The sequence below is a fragment of the Chenopodium album genome, chromosome 11 (genome assembly GCF_948465745.1).
Source record: "Chenopodium album chromosome 11, dcCheAlbu1.1, whole genome shotgun sequence".
In the NCBI taxonomy this organism is placed as follows: domain Eukaryota; kingdom Viridiplantae; phylum Streptophyta; class Magnoliopsida; order Caryophyllales; family Amaranthaceae; genus Chenopodium; species Chenopodium album.
This window is the reverse complement of record NC_137844.1, coordinates 21,224,162-21,243,724: the sequence shown is the minus strand read 5'-3', so window position 1 is coordinate 21,243,724 and position 19,563 is coordinate 21,224,162. Positions and strand designations below refer to the sequence as shown.

The following is a 19,563-nucleotide window of genomic DNA, read 5'->3' as shown; positions in this document are numbered from 1 at the left end:
GCTCCGATACCGCTATTGGGTTTCGTGATGTCAAACACCATGCGGAAACAAAACCCGACCCCAAGACCCGCACATAAATAAATGCAACTAAACATAAGCATATTAATTAACATAATTAACAAGACAAAGAAAAGACGATTTTACCCTTATAGCGTGCTTCGCTCCTTAAAGAGCTTGTACTTAAAAAGCTATTGGAGTTTCGCAAATGCGAGAACCTCTTACGAATTCCACCCACAAGCACGACCCGTACGGCCCCTACCTCGGAGCTTAGTCGGGGCTAGACCAAAAGAACTTAGAGTATTACGAGTGAAAGTGTTCACACTTTTGGTGATCCTTTCAAGCTCACAACTCAAAGTGGATTTTCTCAAATCCCAAAGCTTGGTATTTATAGAGAAAATCCCATGAACATTCCTCTCTCCCATCAATGTGGGAGAGTTGGTAAAATCCCTTTTTCTATTTTATTTAAATCAAAAATCAAAATAAAAAGGCAATGCAATCAAGAATCAACAAGTGGCATAGCAAGAGAGAAGGAGTAGGTGAAGACCACCAAGGGGAGGGGACCATTTCCTTCCTCCCCAAGGCTCCTCACAAAACCGCCACACACACAAGCTTAGGCCAACAGTCGTGCGCGAGTTGGCGTTACCATCCTTGGGCGCCAAGGTTTCCCAGCTGGCCTGCCCAGCCAGCTGGTCGTATGGCCTGCCAGTTGGTCCTATCGGCCAGCAGCCCGCGCATGCTGGGCGCTGGGCTGCTTTCTGCCATGCGCGCAAGCCCAGCAAGCGTAAGCCATGCTTGCTTTTTACGGGCTTCTTGTGCAAGGTGCGCTACGTTAGCAGCAGCTAGCAAGGCCTAGCATGTTGCTGGCCTGCTAGCGCTGCTAGCTTGTTAGCGTCCTAGCATGCGGTGCCCCGCACCAGCCAGCGCTGCTAGCAGCCTCGCCTAGGTGCGGCGCCCACGATAGCATCCATGCCCCAAGCACTCGATTTTCTCGGGGCATTCCGATGCTAGGGGTATTTACTACTTGTTCATTGCTTGATTATTGACAGGCTAAAGTCGTATCACCTAATCCAAAGTAATTCCTAAAACCACTAACTAATAATAGATAGGGAAGTAGGGTCGAATCCACAGGGAAACGAGTCTTTCTATTCCTAATTAATTATTATAATCTAAATTATTAAGTAACCAAAAGTTGTTATTTAAAGGAACTATACTACGAAGAATATGAGTAGGGAGAAATCAAATGATAAAAGACCTAGGGCATAAGTTCACCAATAAATAATATTCCAAGGTAAAACATAACAATCAATCATCAATACATCCATTAATCAGATCATGAAGGGCTTTCGCTACGTATTACAATCACAGAGTTAATTTACCGGTATTAAATCTCATCTCTTGAATCTCGACCTAACCATTTATAAATCAGTCTGCCTATTGAAACTAAGCCTAAACATCAATTCTCATCTCTCGAATCTCAAATCAATATTGCTAAACTCATACGAATTAAATCTGGCCAAATCTAACCGCATAGCATTAAATCAATTAATAGGAAATTAATCAAGCATTGATAATTAACAATAATAAATTACCCCTTCATATCATTTATGGATCCCCATAACCCTAGAAAGAAAACTACTCACACATAATTAAATATAAACTAAACAAAGCAATTAAACAAGTCATGATGAAAGAGAGAGAATAAATAACTGAGATTAAAGGAGAAGAAATCGTTACCAAAGTTGAAGGAAACAAGAGATGGAACTAAACAAAGAGTTGTAGAGAGAGAAAATAATACTAGAGTTTAAGAGGAGAGAGAGAGAAAAAAGTTAGAGAGAGAAAGAGAGAGAGAGTAAGGAAAAGGGAGAAAAGGATACTAAACTCGCTTAACAAAAGCGTATAAATACTAAGCTCGAAAATCCTAAGTTAAAACAACTTAAACGACGCTTAAACTTCTCCTTAGAAACACGCGCCCGATCGGGCGAAGCACCGCCCGATTGGGCCCGCCTTTTTTTCTTCGTGAGCTTCTCTTCTCGCGCCTGATCGGGCGGAGGCCCTTGTTTAGGCTTGTAACTCGGCCTAAACCAAATATCCTCCTTGGGGCTTTAATCATTCGGTCCAATGCCTCATCTTCTCATAAGTCGAGCCCTTAATCACCGTTTCGATGACTTTAACCGATCTTGGGCTACGAAAGATGGTCGTGCTCCTCCAATGCTCGTAGTCGCTTCATAAAATCCCGGGAAAATGCTCCAAGAGTGCAATTCCCTATAAAACTCAACTAAAGCTACGAAAACACTAGAAAACACATATTAGTAATAAAAGTGGCTCTAAAGAGCCAAAAGCACTACTAATTACGACCAAGGGACGGGGTAAAATACTATATAAAATAGACATATCAAACTCCCCCCAAGCCGAACCTTTGCTTGCCCCTAAGCAAAGAGCTCATCAATAAATAAATAAAACATGCCTCACCCCAAATAATCAAAATCAAGCACAAATAATTCAAGGAAAATCTAATAAACATGCTTCAACATCAACCAATCTCATCCATCCAATCACTTGTCCTCCCTAACAATTGTCAAATAGAGCAAACCACAAGAGCATATAGAATTCAAGACTAATGCTCACACACTCAACTCTCATTTATGTGAACAATGCCCTCCCAAACTCACAACACTCGTGTGTTTAAAAAGACAAGCACTCAACCTAATAGTCGACTCGGAATACATCAAGTCATCCCTTACATTGACAAACAACTACTTTCACATCTACACAATTCTATGCACAAAGGTCAAAAGGTTTTCAAAGCTTGTAATGTAAGGCTAGGATAAAGGGTAGAAAATATTTGGGAAATGTGAGAGAAAATCCATGCTTAAGGGAGCAAATCCTAATAAAACCAAGGTCAAAAATAAATAATGACCCAATCATCTCCAATCACAACTCAACTCCAACAAAAGCTCACCAAGTATAACTCCAAACATATCAAACAATCCCAACAGTCACAAATTTCACTCATAAAGATATGATGACATAGAACTAGAGTGAATAAACAAACTTTGAACTCAATTTTGATACTTTTTTTTCTTTCTTTTCTTTTGAGTAACCCTCACATAGAACACTTGATCATTGAAACATTTTTTTCTTTTGCTCTTTTTTTTTTCTCTTTTTATCTCACGTTGGAATTTAACTTTGAAACACAAATTCTTATTTTTTTCCCATCACAAAACCAAAGAACAAATTACTCATCTTATATTCCCACATTGTGCAAATTATATGCACACTACAACTCCCTCACCTCACTAACTAAAAGCTCCCCCAAGCCAAGCTTGGGATTAGTAACCAATGGGGCTAAAAAGGCTTGTAATGTGGCTAATAAACAACAAAAGGGCACAAGCAGCAACATGGGTAGCAAGAAGGGAACAAGTGTATCTAATATCGTCTGAAGGCTACCTAAAAGAATGAACGCCTTCGTCCTCCACAATGTGCATAATAGTGAATCATATAAACATTACTCATAGTTGCAAATCAATAATCAAATTCATTGACATACCAGGAACTATCACACATTCCTAACCAAATCAACTAGTCAAACACTATATTCATAAGTAGTTGGACAAAATTGACTCATGTTAAGATATCTAAGCAATCAAACTTCAAATCATGATCAACAAATCCACAGTGCTCATCGTTATATACCAAGAATCAAAACAAATTTTATTTTTTTCAAGTATGGGGCACAGGGAAGCATGATTTACAATTCATTGGAACGTATTTTTGGATTTTTTTTTTATTTTTCATTTTTTTTATTTTGTATATAGGAAAGCAATAAAACTATACTAGAAAGCAATAAAAGAAAGAAACCATACCTCAATCCGAAAACTCCCCCAAGCCAGAGTCAGACAATGTCCTCATTGGCTCAGGAATTAGCCTAGCATGGCTAAACGTCATCTGGTTTTAAGAAAGAGACAAGGCAAAGAGGGAAAAGATAAAAAGAAAAAGGAAAGAAAAGGAAAAAGAAAAATAAAGCGGGAAAGGGGGGAGGCGCGCCCGGTCGGGCGAAAATAAGGACATAAACTCGTTAACCTTGCGCCCGATCGGGCGGCTCTTCGCCCGATCGTGTGATTTTGTGTCCTCGATAAAGTTCTTTCACGCGCCCGGTCGGGCGCCATCTCGCCCGGTCGAGCGAAATTTGTCGTATACAGACCTCTTCTCTTGCCCGATCGGGCGGGGGTTCGCCCGATCGGGCGAAATTAAGGCCACAATCTTTCTTCTTCTCGCACTCGATTGGGCGAGACTTCGCCCGGTCGGGGGCGGATCTTCCGTAGCTTGTACTGGAGGTTCTTTATCATTAATTGCAAGGGGCACCTCCTTAGGCTCAAATTGCCTTGGTTCCCCACTCAACTGACCCACTACTACGCGATCAAGTGGGAATCTCATTAAGGGCTCAATTATCGCAACCTAATCACCTTGCTCCTGGTGCTCATCATCAAAACCAAGCCCTTCACAATATAGAGCTCGTTCTATTGCATCCAATTCTTCCTTCCATGTCTTAGTTTTACCTGTAGAAGATGCAACATAAAATACCGCCACCAAGGGATCCTTAACAAGAGCTTGGGGCTCATTAGAACAATTATTTTCAACCACATCAATGCTTATACACTTCTCCTCAATCGTGGGGCTTTTAGGGGCATTATTTAAATTAAAAACAATATTGTCATCCCCTACTGATAGTGTCAATTTGCCACCTTGTACATCTATAATTGCTCCCGCAATATTAAGGAATGGTCTACCCAAAACGATTGGAGTTTGCAAATTCTCAGCCATATCAAGAACAACAAAGTCAACAGGTATAAAAAATTTACCTACTCTAACGGGAACGTCCTCTAAAATACCTAGGGGGTATTTAAAAGAACGGTCGACCATTTGCAGAGTAATATTAGTAGATTTTAATTTACCCATATTTAGCTTTGAACACACAGACAATGGCATGACACTAACACTAGCACCCAGATCACATAATGCATTATCAATCTTCAGATTGCCAATATGACAAGGAATAGAAAAACTACCGGGGTCTTTTAGTTTAGGTGGAGATTTATTTTGTAGTACGGCACTACATTCTGCAGTAAAAGCGACAGTCTCTACCTCACTAATAGACCTTTTCCTAGTCAATATTTCTTTCATAAATTTTGCATATGCAGGAATTTGTGTAATTAATTCTGTGAAAGGAACTGTTACATGTAAATCTTTCACCATCTCCAGGAACTTACCAAACTGCTTATCCACTTTAGTTTTCAGATGTCGATTGGGGAATGGTAGTTTGATAGTTGGCTTTTGAACATCATTACTCTTATCTTGAATTGCAACCTTTCTTGGAGATTTACCCTGCAATGTAACATCAGAAATATTAGTACAACCTTTTAGCCCTGCAGGGATATTAGCAACATTGTTAGGTTTAATGGAATCAGGATTAGCATTATTCATTAAAACAGGTCATCTCTGGGCATAGGGGGGCCTTCATAGTGTGAACCACTCCTTAGAGTAATTGCGAAAGCTTGATCCGTAGGCCTGGTTGGCTGTGCTGGCTGTGCTGCCTGTTGACGGGCTTGTAAAGTAAAAGAAATCTGCGCAATTTAATTATCTACTATTTTATTATGTGCTATGATCGAATCAATTTAAGCATCTCTACTCTCCATGTGCTTTTGCATACTAGCCAGCATCGCTCTAATTTCTGCCAAAGCATGGTCGGAAGATGAGGAGGGTTGTTGTGGTTGGTTTCATCTGGCCAGCATTGGGGTGGTAATATTTCTGTTGTGGTTGTTGTGGCGCCTGTGATTGTTGTGGAGGTGGCGGATTTTGAACATTGGTGCTCCGGTAAGAAAGATATGGATGATTCCGGAACCCGGGATTGTAGGTGTTGGAGTATGGGTCATTCTGTCAATAAGCTTGAAAGGCATTGACTTGCTCCACGGAACTCCTGCAATCTTGCTCCCAATGACCTACAATTCCACAATTTTCACAGAAAGCCTCATTAGCATTATTATTAATTGCAGAAACATTAGCTATATTTGCAGTACTAAGATTATCTAATTTTTGACAAATAGAGGTTAATTGAGCTTGTAAAAAGAATATAGAGTCAGCACTATGTTTCCCTTTGTTAGCAAAGCCTCTAGGATTCCCATATTGGGAATTGTGGATTGCCATATCTTCGATAATTTGACCTGCATCATCAACATTAAGGTTCATAAACCTCCCACTAGCTGCAAAATCCAATATTGTTCTAGATAAATTTTCAATCCCATTATAAAAGGCTTGGATTAACTGCCACTGTGCCAAATTATGGTGGGGACACTCCCTCTGCAGATCTTTAAATCTTTCCCAAGCCTCATACAAAGTTTCATTTGGCTCTTGGGCAAAGTTTTGAATTACGCTTCTTAGCAAAGCTGTCCTCTTTACAGGGTAATATTTATTATAGAAATTTAAAACAAGAGTCTCCCAGTTAGTTATACCAAGTGCAGTTCTATTTAATCCATTATACCATAATTTGGCTTTTCCACATAAAGAAAAAGGAAAGAGAATCTCCCTGATTTGGTCCTGTGTGACCCCAGCTTGCCTGATGGTATTACAATATTGACAGTAGTCTGTAATATGAAGATTTGGGTTTTCACCCTTAGCTCCACTAAATTGCTTCCTTTCTATCATCGTGATAAATTGGGGTTTAATCTCGAATTATACCCCATCAAGAGCCGGAGTGGGAGTAAGATGTGGAAAATCTGTAAGCGTCGGCTGCGAATAATCACTTAGCTTCTTAGGTGCCGTCATCTCTGATTCTGAATCTGAAGGTACTTCTAAATCACTTAAATCAGATGGAGGGCCACTAGGAATATTACCACCAGAACTTGCCAGTATTTGCCTGTATAAATTCTTTTGCTATGAAAAGAGCGCTCGATCTCAGGATCAAAAGGAATGTAACCTGATTTGGAACACCTGGGTATAAACAAAGAACTAGACGACAAATATGAGAACTTTCCCAAAGAACTTACGTTCTCTGGGACGAAAGAAAATAATCTAGACTATAAAAACAATCAGAAATAAAAATAAAACTGTTTCCCCGGCAACGGCACCAAAATTTTGACAGGCTAAAGTCGTATCACCTAATCAAAAGTAATTCCTAAAACCACTAACTAATAATAGATAGGGAAGTAGGGTCGAATCCACAGGGAAACGAGTCTTTCTATTCCTAATTAATTATTATAATCTAAATTATTAAGTAACCAAAAGTTGTTATTTAAAGGAACTATACTACGAAGAATATGAGTAGGGAGAAATCAAATGATAAAAGACCTAGGGCATAAGTTCACCAATAAATAATATTCCAAGGTAAAACATAACAATCAATCATCAATACATCCATTAATCAGATCATGAAGGGCTTTCGCTACGTATTACAATCACAGAGTTAATTTACCGGTATTAAATCTCATCTCTCGAATCTCGACCTAACCATTTATAAATCAGTCTGCCTATTGAAACTAAGCCTAAACATCAATTCTCATCTCTCGAATCTCAAATCAATATTGCTAAACTCATACGAATTAAATCTGGCCAAATCTAACCTCATAGCATTAAATCAATTAATAGGAAATTAATCAAGCATTGACAATTAACAATAATAAATTACCCCTTCATATCATTTATGGATCCCCATAACCCTAGAAAGAAAACTACTCACACATAATTAAATATAAACTAAACAAAGCAATTAAACAAGTCATGATGAAAGAGAGAGAATAAATAACTGAGATTAAAGGAGAAGAAATCGTTACCAAAGTTGAAGGAAACAAGAGATGGAACTAAACAAAGAGTTGTAGAGAGAGAAAATAATACTAGAGCTTAAGAGGAGAGAGAGAGAGAAAAGTTAGAGAGAGAAAGAGAGAAAGAGTAAGGAAAAGGGAGAAAAGGATACTAAACTCGCTTAACAAAAGCGTATAAATACTAAGCTCGAAAATCCTAAGTTAAAACAACTTAAACGACGCTTAAACTTCTCCTTAGAAACACGCGCCCGATCGGGCGAAGCACCGCCCGATCGGGCCCGCCTTTTTTTCTTCGTGAGCTTCTCTTCTCGTGCCCGATCGGGCGGAGACCCTTGTTTAGTCTTGTAACTCGGCTTAAACCAAATATCCTTCTTGGGGCTTTAATCATTCGGTCCAATGCCTCATCTTCTCATAAGTCGAGCCCTTAATCACCGGTTCGATGACTCTAACCGATCTTGGGCTACGAAAGATGGTCGTGCTCCTCCATTGCTCGTAGTCGCTTCATTAAATCCTGGGAAAATGCTCCAAGAGTGCAATTCCCTATAAAACTCAACCAAAACTACGAAAACACTAGAAAACACATATTAGTAATAAAAGTGGCTCTAAAGAGCCAAAAGTACTACTAATTAAGACCAAGGGACGGGGTAAAATACTATATAAAATAGACATATCAATTTTACCGTCGCGTCGTTTCATAAATCCAACTCGACTTGAGACGCTTGGTTTCGATGCTCCTAGCTTGATATCCGACGTCTATGCTCATAATACTCTAATGACTCATTAATTCCTTTCGGATTATCGTAGTCACAGATCGATTACTTGACTGGGTGTGACCCATAGGGTTCAGTCAAGATTAAGCTGTAATATTAATTATACATTAATATTACTGATCGGAAACGGCCTCCAGCTAAGAATTTCGATCACTTGACCTCACAAAATAATTAACTTTCTAATAATTCCAAACCCTCTATCGGAATAATACACTTGTTCGAATGACACCATTCCTTTCACCCAGAATGTTGACCTAGGAGTTTGGGGTCAGATCAACTGCCACACGCCTAAGCCATATCCTTTAAGGATGGCCTTTATTGCGTCATAGAGGGGGAAACGGAGAACGGCTAAAAACGCCGCCTCATAACAACCAAATTAGTCATTGGTGTTTTGTTGCTTGTCCTCCCATGCAATGGTTCCTAGCTTAGGCGGCACCCGGATGTCATAATTCCCCCCAAGGGGATGCTTCATTTTAAAGTCTATCAACGTTTGCCCTATCCTTGGCAGACACATGATGTAACACCCTAGAAATTCCTTTCCTTTAAAATACCTGTTTTGCTCTTTTTAAAACTCAAAATAGGAAAATCTAAGACATTACCATCACCGTGAAAATGGCTAAGACAATTATCAAAGACACACAGCGGAAGACTCTCTTTAAAAACATTCAAAATAATTCAACTTTAAAAGTCAACCAAACAAAAGTAAAGTCAAACCAAAGTAAAATGAAGTCAACCTACAACTTGGAACCATTGTAGGCCCTTATTAAAAACCAAACCAACTTAAAAACCTTTGTGTTAGTCTCACAAGCAAAATAAATAAAATAATCAAAGCAATAAACCACATCATAAACTTATGGAAACTAAGCATGATTCGCTCTTCACTCATGCCCATCATGAATATGTTTCATCACCTGAATGGGTCAACGTAGGGCCAAAGTAAAGACAAGGCCAAACAAACATACAAACACACAATTAGCAATGTTGAGTACATAAGCGTAAATGAAATACACTAACATGCTTTCATCCTATCATCACATAACTTACCTTGTTGCACCTATTTACAAGCATACAACATACAACATGACCCTCAAATAAAATACTAACTTATTCATTTATCATTGATTACGCATCGAACGGGTTTCCCCCCAATCTGCCCCAATAAAGGGATACTAACACGGGAGATAACCGTGTCAGTATAAAAGAACCACTCGTAAGTGGCGGAATTCCTGCGCATAATAATAAAAAGGAATATACAGCGTCCTGTACTCCCAGTAGAGGTTATGGTTAAATATAAAACCCCATAACTTTCCCCATATGTTCATACTCAAGGTATATACGTTCCAAGAGTTTTGGTGCATAATCTCTTTCACTTTACGTTATTTACTTATTATTAGATTTGGTGATGACTCTCAAACCATAACACAATTCAATCATTATAATTATTCAAACAATTCAACATACCAATTTAATTCTTAAATAATTAGTGACCACATAATATTTAATGTTGAACCCTTTTTAATCTACCTCGGTGTCAAAGACACCTTATATGCATAATGCGCCAAAATTCCTATCCCTCGGTGTTAGAAACACCTTTAGTGCACCAAGGCACCAATATATAATTTATTCCTCGTGTACATAGACACTTAAATAGTTATTTCCTCATGCTTATAGCATCAATAAATTATATGAACCATAATAAAATTACTTTTCAATATTCCAAACCAAATTAAACCTTTAGTTTAATTAAACATGCTCACTATCATGTCAATAATAAAAGTGTGGTTCATATACAACATGCCAAATTAATTATTTCCCATCACTAATCCATCACAAATAATCCATGCTTCATAATTCAATCACCAACATCAACCAAGCAACAAATTCCAATCAAAATCTATCATGATACTATTTGGTATTAATTATTTAAAGCATAGCATGTTCCTACATCATCAAATAAATACCAATTACGCGAACGTACCTTGAATACGATCTTAAAATCGCCACGACTATATCAAATCACTCACTTGGAAATCTCCTACAATCCAAAATTATAAATAAGCATTAAAATCTACTCCACACAAATTTCCAGCAACCCTCCTTAAATCACTCATAAATTATTTAAAACAAGCTAAAAATTAATTTAAAACCCCTTACTTTAATCCCAATTAATGGGTAGTCAAAAATTCCTTCAAGAAACTTAATTATGGCTTACTAACAAAATTTCCAGCTTTATTAAATCATCAAATTTGTTGTAAATATGTTTTAAAACACCTACTTCAATAATTTAAACCAAACCATAATCAAATTCCTTTAATATGCAATAATTTAAAAACCCAGGGTTTTCAATTTGGGGCTTTTTAATTCAAAATCAAATCTGAAAATTTATTTACATTACACTTATCATAGAACATCATAAAAACCATCACAAAACCCAAAATAATTAATTAGATGAAAGATTAAAGCAAAAAAAAAAAAATTTTTTTTTGATGATGCACGAAAAAGAGAAGAAGGGGGAGGGTGGTCGGCGCCACCTCCCCCGCGGCTGTTGGCGGGTGGCGGCGGCCGGCTGTGGTGGTAGTGGTGGCAGCCGGCCACCGGTGATGGTGGTGGTGTGTGGTGTTTTTTTTTAAAAGGGAAAGGGGAAAGGGGAAATTAAGAGAGAGAAAGAGAAAATAAGAGGAGAGAGAGAAAACTTACCTTTGGGTATTCTCCACTCTAGGTAAAGTTCAATTTGCCCATGTGTTGAATATTTATACCCCTTTTCTCTAGAAACCCTCCTAAACTTAAATTCCCTTCCTACCCTTAATAATCCATTTCCTATTCAAACTTGTTTTTGACTTTGACTTTTTAAAAATTTCCTTTATAAAATCACATGCCCAAACTATATTTAAATTATATTTTTAAATAATAAAATAAAGTATTTCCAAAATTATTAAATAAATAGTTAAAATGCCGTAAATAATTCATTTCAAATTATTTAAATACTTTACAAAATACTTATTTAAATTAAAATACGTATAAAAATACGGGGTATTACACATGAATCTGATACGGGTCATTTTTATTAATCCAGTGACGACGTTCTGTCTCCGCATTATCCTTAACTGGCTCTAAAGAGCTGCTGCTACTCTCTTCATATTCCGACGGAGAGTCCACTTCTTCACCGTTTCTCTCAGAGCTAGATACAGAGACGGCCTCCTCGCCGTCCCCCTGCTCGCACTCCTCCTGTTGTTCAAATTCCTCAAAAATTCCATCACTTGGAGTGTTGGGTGCACCCGGGGGAAAGTCTACCTCTTCGTTAACCGGTATAACTTCTTCCTTAACCGATGTAACGTCCTCAACCGGCACTTCTACAGTGCCCTCTTCTCTATATTCCGGAGTAGGTGTCGTCCATCTTATCCGAGCCATAATGTCCTACATAGACACAGGGACGATCAAATTTAGGGAAGAACAAGGGTGGTCCAAACACCCTGAGATGGCACCCCCAGTCCTAGACTCAGCTGCACCAGGAGAACGGCTGACTAATGTCCTAGGTTGTGCCGTGTGTGATGATGGTGAATCCATTTATTTAAAACAATATGCATGTAACACCCTAGAAATTCCTTTATTTTAAAATACTTGTTTTGCCCTGTTTAAAACTTTGGATAGGAATATCTAAGGCATTACCGGCACTGTGAAAATGGCTAAGGCAACTATCAAAGACACACAGCGGAAGACTAATTTCAAAACCTTTCAAAACAAGTCAACTTGAAAAATTCAAGCAACGAAAGTAAAGTCAAACGAAGTAAAATAAAATCAACCTACAACTTGGAACCATTATAGGCCCTTATTAAAACCAAACCGAACTCAAAACCTTTTCGTTAGTCATGCACAATAATAGTATCATAAATAAACAAAGCATTAAACACATCCTATACTTATGGAAATTAGCATGATTCGCTCTTCACTCATGTCCATTCACGAATATGCTTCATCACCTGAAAGCTTCTCTCCACTTGTTTCCACTACTCTCCATTAAAAATGGGTCATCATAGGGCCAAGATAAAGACAAAGCCAACAAACACACAAAACACATAATCAGCAAAGCTAAGTACATAAGCGTAATTAACACACTAACATACAATTCCCTATCAATACACAACTTACCTCGTTGCACCTGTTTTTCAAACTTACAACAATCAATAAAAGTTCTCACTAGACACTAAATAATTTATTTAGCGTTGATTACGCATCGAACGGGTTTTCCACTAACCTCCCCCAAATAAATTGAGGTTACTGACACGGGAGCTAACCGTGCAAGCATAAAAAACCGCACATAGGTGGCGGAATTCCTGCACATAATAATAATAAAAGGAATGTACAACGTCCTATACTCCAGTAGAAGTTATGATCAAATATAAAGTCACATAACTCCCCCCATATGTTCATACTCAAGGTATATACGTTCCAAGAGTTTTGGTGCGCAATCTCTTTCACTTTACGTTATTTACAGATTATTAAACTTGGTGATGACTCTCAAAACCATAATCATTCAATCAACAATAATTATTCAATCAATCAAATACACCAATTTAATTCTTGAATAATTAGTGACCACATAATATTTAATGTTGAACCCTTTTTAATTCTACCTCGGTGCCAATGACACCTTAAACACATAAAGCGCCACAAATCCTATCCCTCGGTGTTAAAAACACCTTAAGTGCACTAAGGCACCAACATACAATTTATTCCTCGTGTACATGGACACTTATATAGCTCTTTCCTCATGCTTATAGCATCAATAAAAATTATGTGAACCATAATAAAAATTCCTTTCCAATATTCCAAACCAAATTAAACATTTAGTTTAATTAAACATGCTCTCTATCATGCCATAAATAAATATGTGGTTCATAAATAATATTCCAAGCTATTATTTTCCATTCAATAATCCATCACAAATAAATCATGTTTCATAATCCAATCACCAATAACATCCAAATCATAATTTCCATTCCAAACCTAGCATGATATTACTTGTAATCAATCAAACACATTTAGCATGCTACTACATCAACATAATTATGCTAAGTACGCGAACGTACCTCAAATAAGCCCTTAAAGTAGCCGATTACACTACAACAGTTCCCGAATCAAGTCTCCTATATAAAGGGACAATAATACTATATTAATTCTCCTTACATACACAATTTCCAGCAACTTAAATTTACTTTAGACTACTTAAAAAAAATCTGAAAATTATTTAAAAAACCCTAATTAAACTCCTTTTTAATGGGTAATCACACCCTTTCATTAAAATCACAATTATACTACTTTAAATAAAATTCCAGCATTTTAAACTAATCAAAAACCCTTTAAAACTTCATCAAAATACATCTTTATACTTAAACTATCCATAGAAACATTAAATTATCTCTTACCCTTTAAACTCAAGGTTAAAATTTAAAGCATAAAAAAAAAACTTCGTTAAAAATCAAAAACTTCCCGAAAATCATATTTAGAGGCTGAATTTGGCCACGAGAGGGTGGTTCTCACTACCTTTACCAAAGGTAGTGAGTCTTTCTTAAAACGTTGTTTCCACATGGAAAACACTACTTTTTTATCAAAATTGGATGAGTTCAGAACCTGATCGGGATTAAAACGGGATTAATATTAACGAACGGAAATCTAAAAATTAAAACACGAATTTATGTGTTCAAAATAATCTGGAATTAAGTTAAACTAATCAGTAGTTATAATCACCAAAATTTCAAACATCATTACTATAAAAGCCTTAAATCAATTGTTCGCAAAGACCCTAAAATCGTGATTTTCAATAATTAAAAACCCTAGGTTATAAAATTTACAAAATCTGAAAATGATGACATTTATAAAATTTGAAATTATAAAGTTTAATCATCAAAATACAATTTGATACTAATTAAATTAATTTCGAACAATAAAATCAAAACCCATAAATCAATAATTATAATTACACAAATTAATAAAACAAAGGAGAAAGAAAATAAGACTAACCTTTTTGTGTCGGAAATTTTTGGGGATTCATGGTATATTTATAGAGTAGAGAGTGTAGGGTTAAATTTGGGCTTATAAAGATGTGAGCTTAAGTTATGGGATAGGGCTTAAGTTATGGGTTTTGGAATGGGTTATTCCAATAAGAGTATGTAGGAATAATTTACATTGCCCAATAATTAATAAACGTTTGGCCCAAAATATATTTACTTTTATAAAACCTTATATTTAAAATACTTTAACCCTTTAAAATATTTAATTAAAATACTTGAGCCCTTAACAATACATTTTATTAATACTTAAATACTTTATAAAAATACATAAAAATACGGGGTATTACAGTGCACAAATGGAAAAAGGATGAGAGGGAGAGAGACGATACCTCAAATGTATTTTTCTGAAAGAAAGAGGTATCAAGCACTAACCGGCTGTATCAGGCGGGAAGAAAATCAAGCAATTGTCTTGAAAACACTCAGGCGGTTATAAGGCTCTCTTTTTAGAAGTTGAAACTTTCTCTCTCTAGACTTTGTGAAAATGTCAAAAATGAGGGGGGGGGGGGGGGGAGGGAGGTAAAACCTTATTTATAGAGGGGTAAATTTAGGGGCATCCCCATAATTTCCCTAGAAGGTGAAAGGTTTTTACTATTCACCAATAACAAACTGACAAGTGTCACAGGCGTCACGTGGCATGCCACGTCACCCCTATGAGGGGCAAATGATTTGGGTAAAATACCCAGGCCACATGGCACTATCAGAAGGTGACACGTGTTGCCCTAAAAGAGGTCCAACGAGGACCAATCACCATCTGATATGTGGCATCCCCAATCAGTAGGAAAAAACGGCCTTAAGAGCATAATTCTCGAGAAAGTCGTAAAAACGACGCAGCCCATTTACCTAGGTTACTAACCTAGAAAAGGGGGGCACTGATTCTCATTACCCTATAAATAGGGAGATTTACTCTAATTTGGGGGCACTACTTTTATTACATACAATCAATTCTCTTACATCAGAGACACACCTGATCTCAAGATCCGAGAAGATCTAACTTTACTTTCCGCACTTTTTACTACCTAACTTCGACCGGTTCTAACTTAATGGTCGGAGGCGGAACTCCTACCAACCGGAGTTTTCGTTGTTTTGCAGGTATAGGGGAAGGGAATCTAGTTTTGGTGACGTAACTCTCCCGCATGACACAAAAATCCCCGAAACATTTGGCAAAATAATAGATTTTAGTAGAAAAAAACAAAAAATTACTTATCGAATCAGATCAGGTAACCGTTAATTTTAAAATGATACCCAATAACCGTACCTGATAACAAATTATCGGATCAGAAACCCGAATGATTATGGTTATCAGATCGGGTACCCTAATTTTCTGATCGGACGGATGGGGTTTTCGAGTTTTTGGTTTTTTGGTTTTTTTGATAGTTTTGCTCAGCCTTAGTTGTAATTGTTTTTGTGTGTTTTTGAGTTGATTAATTAGGGTAGGGAGAACGTAGGCTCTGAGTCGGTAAATGATTATATTTTTATCGTATTACTGTTTTCACTTTGCTGGTTTCCACACTCTCTGATTCCCCTTTATTTAAGGATTTTTTTATAAATACACTAACTGGTACCGTACTCAATTTAACCATCTCCTTTTTGAGTACCAATTACACTTTCATTTACTTAAATTAAAGCATTACTTTATATTCGTCGACTATCTTGGTAATCTATATTATATAAACTAAACCATATAGCGGTTAGTGGCGCGATATGGGTTATGTGAGTGCAGTGGGTGCAATTGTGTTGGTTGGTAGGTTGGTATGAGTGACGACTGGCGTGAATCTTAGAGAGATAGAGATAAATGAGAGAGAGAGAAATGGATGTAGAATGGCGAATGAATGATCAAACTCAATAAAAAAATAAGGTCTTCATTTCCCAATTAATGTGTTTATAAAGATATTGAAAAGAACACCCCACAAAATAAAACGAGCCAACAAGTCGAGTTAAGTTTGACCCGTAAATTTGCGAGATAAATAGTTTTGGATCATAAAATTCAAAACCCACAAAAAGAGAATTAAGTCAGTTAGAAAATTGACATTAATTTTTCCTTAAAAATTTACTACGTAACTTAACTTTTAAAAAAATATAACAGAGTATCAGTAAAAATAATTTCATTTCAACAAAATTACAAAATTAATTCGATTTAGTAAAAATAATTTAATTTTAGTAAAATTTATTTCAATTCAGTAAAAATAATTTTAATTCAGCAAAAAGAAGTTGCAATAAACAATATTTTTTGGGGCAATCAATTAGTAGTAACAAAGAGTACGAAGTATGAGGCTCCGTCCTTTTGGACTGAAATTCGTGTTGAACTGAACTAAACTAAAATTAGCTTTAATTGAAATTCATATTTTTTTTGGTTTTTGAAATTGAAACTCACAATCTATAGAAGTCTAGAACTACCACCGGTTCCCACGAATTGTGTAGTAGTGTCACTCTCTCTCCCATATTTCCTCCGCCATTTCATTTTAGGGTTTTACACACCTTCTCTTCTCACTCCCCTGCAACCCAAAACTCACTTTTTTCTCTCTCCTCCGCAACAATGGCGGCACCCGCAGTCCAAGCCCCACGCTCCTCCGCAAAGGTCGAGACCTTCGTTGACAACAAGCGCACCGAAGATATCCGCCAGCAAAACATGGCGGCAGGCCAAGCCGTCGCCGACGCCGTCCGCACCTCCTTGGGTCCCAAAGGTATGGACAAGATGATCCAAACTGCTTCTGGAGAAGTAATCATCACCAACGATGGCGCTACCATTCTCAACAAAATGGATGTTCTTCAACCTGCCGCAAAATTCCTCGTACAACTCTCCAAATCTCAGGATACTGTTGCTGGTGATGGCACTACTACTGTTGTTGTTCTTGCTGGTGCGCTTCTTAAGCAGTGTTCTCTCCTTCTTTCTCATGGGATTCACCCTACCGTGATATCTGACGCGCTCCATAAAACTTCCACTCATGCCGTTCATGTTCTTACTTCGATGGCGGTGCCGCTGGAGCTTTCGGATCGGGATTCGCTTGTGAAGTCTGCCTCTACTTCGTTGAATAGTAAGGTTGTAAGTCAGTATTCTTCTTTATTAGCTCCTCTTGCTGTTGATGCTGTTTTATCTGTTGTTGATCCTGAGAAACCTGATATGGTTGATTTGAGAGATATTAAGATTGTTAAGAAACATGGCGGAACTGTTGATGATACTGAGTTGGTTAAAGGGTTGGTCTTCGATAAGAAGGTTTCGCACTCTAGTGGTGGGCTTACTAGGATGGAGAATGCCAAGATTGGTGTGATTCAGTTTCAGATTTCTCCTCCTAAGACTGATATCGAGCAGAGTATCGTTGTTTCTGATTATACCCAAATGGATCGGATTCTGAAGGAGGAGAGGAATTACCTTTTGGGGATGATTAAGAAGATTAAGTCTGCTGGGTGTAATGTGCTTTTAATTCAAAAGAGTATTTTGAGGGATGCTGTCACCGATTTGGCGCTTCATTACTTGGCTAAAGCGAAGATATTGGTGATTAAGGATATCGAGAGGGATGATATCGAGTTCATTACCAAGACTTTGAACTGTTTGCCTATTGCGAATGTCGAGCATTTTAGAGCTGAGAAGCTGGGTCATGCTGATATGGTTGAGGAGGTATCTGTTGGGGAATCGAAGATTGTGAAGATTACTGGGATTAAGAATATGGGAAGGACTACAACTGTTCTTGTTCGAGGATCAAACCAGTTGGTTCTAGATGAGGCTGAGAGGAGTTTGCATGATGCTTTGTGTGTTGTGAGATGTTTGGTGAGTAAGAGATTTTTGATTGCTGGTGGTGGGGCTCCAGAGATTGAGCTCGCAAGGCAGCTGGGGGCATGGGCCAAGTCTCTTCAAGGAATGGAAGGATACTGTGTTAAGCATTTTGCTGAGTCTCTTGAGGTTATCCCGTATACTTTGGCTGAAAATGCAGGTTTGAACCCAATTTCAATTGTTACCGAATTGAGAAACAAGCATGCTCAAGGAGAGATCAATGCCGGAATCAATGTAAGGAAGGGGCAGATCACTAATATTTTAGAGGAGAATGTGGTGCAGCCATTGCTGGTCAGTACAAGTGCAATATCCTTGGCAACAGAGTGTGTTAGGATGATTTTGAAGATTGATGATATAGTTACTGTGCGGTAGACTTATGTGGTATGATTTTGCTGATCAATGCCAATTCGTTTCTTTTATTTTTGCTGTTTTAGGATTTCGATTTGGCACTGTGCTGTCCACATGATTAGCTATGGTTTTATTGTAAAATTTTGAGTGCTGTTCTCTGCTGAAGTTTACTTTTTACTTTCGATTTATTATGTTTGCTGAAGATCTTTTTATGTGCATCTGAGTTTAATCAGCTTTTAGGTTAGTTCTCTTGGTCACTGGAAGATATAGTCTCGTTTCTCTCCTCAGATGTGGATTGTATTGATTCTGATGCAAAAAATTTCTTTATGTTGTGTGTTACGAAGTTTGTACTTCATATTCCTTAAACAGATTTACTATTATGATTTTGTGAGTGACTTAAGTATAGAATGTGCTCTGATGGTGTTTTATTACACAAGGCTGGAATATTCTAGTTGTCGTTTCAGTTGAGAGTCATCTACTATGGTGTTTACTATGATGCTTATTTCACCATACAATTGCTTATTTCACCAGACAATTGCTTATTTCACCAGACAATTGCTTAATTTACACAGTTTCTGCTGTTAATGCTATCTTGTTTGATGTATCCTCCAGTTTAATCTAGGTTCCATGCTTAATTAAGGGAAGTCTAGCATGTATTTTGGATTTAAGTCTAGAGAATGTGAATACTTAGAACGTAAACTTGTTTTTCTAGGACTGTGATGTGTGATACTGAGAATTGTTGGAAGCATATGCTGTAGAGAATGTTTGCATATTCTTCCATTTTTTTAGAATGTGTGTGT

General features: G+C 37.4%; 1 protein-coding gene across 1 annotated transcript; it reads left to right on the top strand.

Annotated features, from left to right (window-relative positions):
- The first annotated feature begins 17,061 nt into the window (after nt 1–17,061).
- LOC145567485 (T-complex protein 1 subunit delta) lies at nt 17,062–19,123 on the top strand. Its single transcript, XM_081626779.1, has one exon. It carries the CDS (start codon nt 17,183–17,185, stop codon nt 18,785–18,787), a length of 1,605 nt encoding a protein of 534 aa, XP_081482905.1. The 5' UTR covers nt 17,062–17,182; the 3' UTR covers nt 18,788–19,123.
- Nucleotides 19,124–19,563: the final 440 nt, after the last annotated feature.

Bases quoted from the DNA above. Each gene is read 5' to 3' on its own strand.
- LOC145567485 (XM_081626779.1), top strand. From the start codon at position 17,183: ATGGCGGCACCCGCAGTCCAAGCCCCACGCTCCTCCGCAAAGGTCGAG.